At 40.8% G+C, this 5,749-nt stretch overlaps 1 protein-coding gene and 1 long non-coding RNA gene across 4 annotated transcripts in view; one reads left to right on the top strand and one right to left on the bottom strand.

The window, feature by feature from the left end:
* The window catches only part of pkib (protein kinase (cAMP-dependent, catalytic) inhibitor beta), a 25,673-nt gene that overhangs the window by 6,042 nt on the left and 13,882 nt on the right, over nt 1-5,749 (top strand). Inside the window, exon 2 of one of the 3 annotated variants that reach the window (XM_032536284.1) lies at nt 1,428-1,527. The exons of the other annotated variants lie outside the window; for them this stretch is intronic. Within the exon in view, the coding sequence (XP_032392175.1) occupies nt 1,507-1,527 (21 nt within the window). The 5' untranslated portion in view covers nt 1,428-1,506. The remainder of the gene's footprint in view (nt 1-1,427; nt 1,528-5,749) is intronic. 3 annotated transcript variants of the gene reach the window in all.
* LOC116702131 (uncharacterized) overlaps nt 1-5,749 on the bottom strand; it is a 17,910-nt gene that overhangs the window by 439 nt on the left and 11,722 nt on the right. The gene's annotated exons all lie outside the window — the stretch shown is intronic.

Raw genomic sequence — 5,749 nt, forward strand, 5'->3', positions numbered from 1 at the left:
TGTGTGTGTGTGTGTGTGTGTGTGTGTGTGTGTGTGTGTGTGTGTGTGTGTCAGCCAATGCCTCATTTGCCAGGGTTGTTGTCAGAGGGTGCTAGAGGCCCATGGGTGGTAGCTAGCATGCAGGAACAGCACATGCAGCCGCAGCCACCCAGGCCGCATCGCTGCCGCTGCGATGGTCTAGTTCGGAGAGCGCCTGGGGTGGAAGACAGCCTCGGTTACACTCTTTCAAAACAACAGGCTTTGTGCTAAAATATTGATGTTACAGCAGCACACATTGTCCTCCCAGTGTCACATGTATCGGACATGTGTAGATTTATTGTCCTGGCCTTCATGCAGCTACCCTGGAGCAACTGATTTATGGATCCTGAAAGCTAGTACTATAAGTTTTGGATGGATTACGTGCGGAAACAACCAGTCAATCAAGAGCAAATTATTTTTCTGATGTCATTCAAAAAATCCTAAACATTATCTGCTTGCAGTATCTCGACTGAATATTACTGCAAAGTAAATCCATCTGTTTCTGTTTTGGACAGGCTGTCCTTATTCACTGTTTGATAAATACCTACCAAAAGTAATGCACTGTAATTCAAATGTAATCAACATTTATTTCTGCAGGACCCACATTAACGTTTGCTGGAAGGCAGCAACCTCTAGTGTACATACTAGTTAATTATGACCGGAGCAAAAAAGGGTATCAGGTGACAGTAAAAGTGCGCCAAAATCTGCATAAGGAGGAGGTATGGGGGTGTATTGGTTCCAAAACACAAACCACAACTGTTTTTCTAATCTTAACCGTCGCAGTCACGTACCGGTTACGTAAGAGTAGTTTCCGTGCCAAAACTTGACAATGATGGTCACGAACCAGCCACTGTTTCACATTGTTAAAGAGAACATCATATTTTGTGCGATGTCATACGAACTCATTAATGAGAATGTGTTTTTTTGGTCTGTTGGTCAGACAAAATTAGCACTTGGAACATGTAAGCTTGGACTTTGGGAATACCCTGGAAATCCTGAGTTCTCGCGACATCACAATTTGAATTTGCTCAGAATTACTCTGGCATCGAGTAATGCTGCTCATTAACTATACCCTTGTAGCCGAGCTGCAGCAATCACATCGGTGGATCTGACACATGAAGGGCCAGAGGAGAGCTAAACAGATGAATCTACCAGTTAGCTCTGCTGGTAGCTGAGCAAATGGGGCTCTGGATACGTCACCCAGTGTGTTGCTGTGATTGGTCGTAGTGTTATCTAATTGCGTGCAGTGAGAATTTCAAATTCAAGCTTGGTGCCGCCTCTCAAGAAGGCCGACTTTCATTACTCAATGTCAGACACTTAATCCTTTCGGATTTGGGTCTAGATTTCCAGGCTACTCTGGGGAAGTTTTTAAAAAAAATGTTTTTAGGGGTTTTATGAATTTCTATTAGATTGTATATACAGGAAAATGGGGGGAGAGAAAGAGGGAATAACACGCAGTGAAGGGATGTTGCCAAGGACTCAACCTACATGGGGAGCACGCTCTACTGGGTGAGTTACAGGACGCCGATATTGAATGATTTATCTTCAGAGTAATTAGTGATGAAAATAATGGTTAGTTGCAGTCCCAAGAACGGTTATCTAAAATCTTAATATTTGGCATTGAATGTCTGATCAGATTTTTAAGTAATTTTTTGACTGTACGATTTATGATATAAATTAATTAAAATGTTTCCAATTTTACATTTTTCTTCCACGTTCTTCCACTGCTGCTTGTGTTTTGACAACTTTGGCTTTTTTAAAATGAAAAAACAGGGTTTTGGAGAAAAAGCACTGGCTCAAGTTAAGTAATATTTAATCCAAAAAGGTATCAATTTCGTATCAGTATCTAAACTTATAATATTGGCACCAGTGTGTTTCCCCCATAAATCGCAAGATTCCAAACTCTCCTGCTTCCAGTATTTAGACACATAGCCTAACAATAATAGGGATATTACTGGCTCTTCATGCATTCTTGTGTGAACTTTTGTGAAAAAGTGCAATCAATGTATCGATTAAAGTTGCAGTCTAAAGGATTGATCGTTGGCATTACTCAAGTATTAAAAGAGTGCTCCGATGATTTAGTATTGCACTTCCACAAAGTTGGGGAACTTGCAAGAGATTAAAAAGTAATGGTCAAACTTGATGCAGCAAAAGGCAGTCATATCCGGACTTTTAGTTCCTGGGTTAGGGTTAAGCTCCAATAATGCTGAGAAGAAAGAATCCTACGCTTTCCATAATGCAGCTCAACAGTGTCGTTGTGTAAGATGCTGCCTGCTTGGTAAGCAGCCATGCTGACATCAACTGGGTTATTTTCTCAGATTAACAGCTCTCGCAGAGCCCAGAGTAGTTCTCCTATTGACAAGCACAATCTGTGGAGGTTCCCTTAACCTGTAAAGTACTGATTTAACCAAACAGGTAACAATTGGAGTCAGAGGCCACCAATTTGTGCTCATTTTCTCTCATTTTCTGATTAGAGATACAACAATGGCAACAATGGTGTCACGTGTGCAGCCACCACAAGGCAAAAAATTGGACATTCCCTGTGTCATTTTTAAAGTTTGACCTTGGACATTGGAGGGCCATATGCTCAGGATTAGTTGATTAGAGGATTAATCACTTGAATGACAACATGAAGTGTCTGTTCTTGCTCAACATGTTCTGTTTTCAGATCAACCCTGAGCCCTCTGCGAGTGCTGCCTGCCAGCCATTCTTTACAGTTCTCTGTCAAGTGTGCTAATTGCTGTAAATAGCCGGGTGCTCTGCTGTTGTGATTGACCCTTACGTAACCTGCTCAATCTGTCTCTTATTTTGCAACGTGTAGGCCACTTTGTCAGCTTCATTTCGTATAATGGCTTGTTGTTATTGCACATTAAACACAATTAATTGAAAGACTGCGACGGGAGGTCCTCTTTAGAGCTGTGTACCAGTATACAATATACTGTAGCTGACTGATATCAATGAGTGCTTGTAGCTTCCTTTTAGGGCCTGTTTACACTTGGTTTAAAAATGTGTTTCAGTGATCCAAACACAGACCGACTGTTGTTCACACCACACAAATGCGTCTCCTGCTGACCACTTGTGCCTAAGTCACTTACGCACAAAGGTCAAGGGGCCCCTCGCACAATTATTACGGCCACACTTTTGCCAGTCCCGTTAGCGGTTGTGTCGGTACAGCTGGAGATATCACTGTCAGCAGATTCCGTTAGCGATCCCTGTTTCCTCCACACTGTCTCTCCCTTTGAGATGCGCTGATCAACGGTATGAGCTCCGTAAACAAATATGGTTTTTTAAAATTTAAAGTTAAATTTGTATTTAATTATTTAATTTGAGCATGTTAAATTCTACATAAAAGACAACAACAGTTGTTGAAAACATATTGAACAAGATAGACAAAAAGGTTGAAAAGAGAAACAGATAATTCATTTCATTAGTATGTTTCCACGATTTACATGCACGAAAAGGAGTAGGAATAAGGATAAACTTATGTAATCTTATGCCTTAACTGATTTATAAATGGGCCCGGGAGAGTCTATGATCAGAATTGCGTCCATTGCAATGGTCCGTAATACAGAAATAGCAGACTGCGGGATGCCTGATTAGCTGTTTAATAAAAGACAAGAACTGACTCTTTGCCTGCTACATCTTTTAAACTTCCCATTCTAGCACGACTCATACTGTATGCAGTTTACAATGACAACAGCCACAGGTTTAGGCCTACCACTTAAAACACATAGGGCCCTATCTTACACCCGGCACAGCGCCAAGCCCAACGCAAGTGTCTTTGCTATTTTAAGACCAATGCAGTTGTTAATTTCCCGTCCTGCGCCCATGTTGTTTAAATAGCAAATGTACAGTACCTGCGCCCATCTTTGCGCCCATGGGCGTACAGGGAGGTGTGTTCAGGTGAATTCTTGGCATATTGCTATCATGAGGCAGGGAGGTGATCGCGCCATTGACCAACAAAAACCTGGGCTAAAGTCAATAGCGCAGCAATTATTTGAATTTCAACAGCGCATAAGTAAAATGTGCCTAGGCTCGTGCACAGCGTGTGCACATACACACAGGGAAGAGCAACAGCACACACACGTGCAAAAGATTACAAATAAAAATATAACGGTGCAATATTATTGTAATAATAGCAATGAGCCTTTTAAATGGAATGGGACATGACATTGATTGGTTCATTGTAGGGCTGAACAATTAATAGCATTTGCAATAATATTGCGATATGTTAAAATGCGATTTCCTAATTGCAAAGGCTGCCATTTGGTCACGTCACTCGCAAGAGCTAATTAGTCTGCACTCTGCAGAGAAAGCACCAACTTGGCACGCTAACGCTACGCCGTACCTTGAGCAGATTTCTGTCATTCAAACAACTCTGAGTTGTAGTTTACAACTTTTACAGCCGTTTTAATAAAATAAATGGTTTTATTCGGGCTCAAGTCCATATATGCAGTTAATGGATACAGGCACGGAGGACTAAGGGCTTGCTTAGCAACGATTAGCAGTTAGCTAGCTCCGTTTTAAAGATATGGAGCGGTGGAGACTGCTTAGAGAGGGGTAACAACCAGATTCTGATAAATGACGTTCAGGGAGTTTTCACAGCAGCGTGGCTGCAGTGTTTCAACGGTTTTATTACAGTTAATCCCACGGCAAGACCACCAGCAGCATGCTACTGCTAACGTATCGAAACCCCCTTTAGCAAGTGCAACGTTGAACCTGTCATGCATGCAGCAGGCAAAGTCATGAGGGGGAGGGGCTGGAGGTTAGCTCTGTGTGCGCTGTAAAAAAAATACAACTGTGTGTGTGTTTGTGTGTGTGTGTGTGTGTGTGTGTGTGTATATATATATATATATATATATATATATATATATATATATATATATATATATATATATACTATATTTTTACTTATTTAACTGTCTAGTAAAGTTCAAAGACATATGTTTATTACAGTAAATAATGTAAATACTCAGTGTGGTAAAGCCACGTTTTGATATTTCTGCAATCTGCACTTTAATTTGTGATTTGTTCCTTACATTCATATGAATGTTTGCACCAGGCTTGGTAAGTGCTCAATATACTACTGCGATTGTAGTAGTTAAATAAAAGACGTCATCCATGTAAATTCATGCATCACCTAATTTCATCATCACAAACAGGCCTGGCCTCCAGGAAAGAACAGTTTGTTTAATCTAGTCTTGTGTTGTTCATACTATACAATGATTTACTGCTTGTCCTTGTTGAATAATACAGCTTAAAACAGAAGTGAAGAAGAAGTGAACGAAAGCCATCTCCCCATTTCTTGACCCGCAATCTTGTCAACTGAAATGACAACTGCTGCTAGCAGTTTATTAGCTGCAGCTAGCTACCTAGGTAGTTTAAGGCTAACTCCAAGAGTTGGCTGTTGTGCCGAGTTTCACAGTTGATAAGCTAGGTTTGGGCCATTGCTGATCGTGGAAGGTGTCTAGAAGTGTCTATTGAATGAATCCCCTAGAATGTAATGTACTGAAGGTTCTCTGAAATACTACCACAGGACGCTAAAAGTAATACCACTGGTAATAGAGATTAAAAAAACATCCGTCCATTAGATTTAGAAAAAATGCGTGATATTGAGATATTGACTGGATGATTTCTTTAAAAGTACCCGTAAAAATGTTTCATTATGAGACGTTTCTCCCACCAAGATCATCATCTGGATTACACTGTACATGCACAGACCTCCCCCCCC

Source organism: Etheostoma spectabile, chromosome 14 (assembly GCF_008692095.1).
Source record: "Etheostoma spectabile isolate EspeVRDwgs_2016 chromosome 14, UIUC_Espe_1.0, whole genome shotgun sequence".
In the NCBI taxonomy this organism is placed as follows: Eukaryota; Metazoa; Chordata; class Actinopteri; order Perciformes; family Percidae; genus Etheostoma; species Etheostoma spectabile.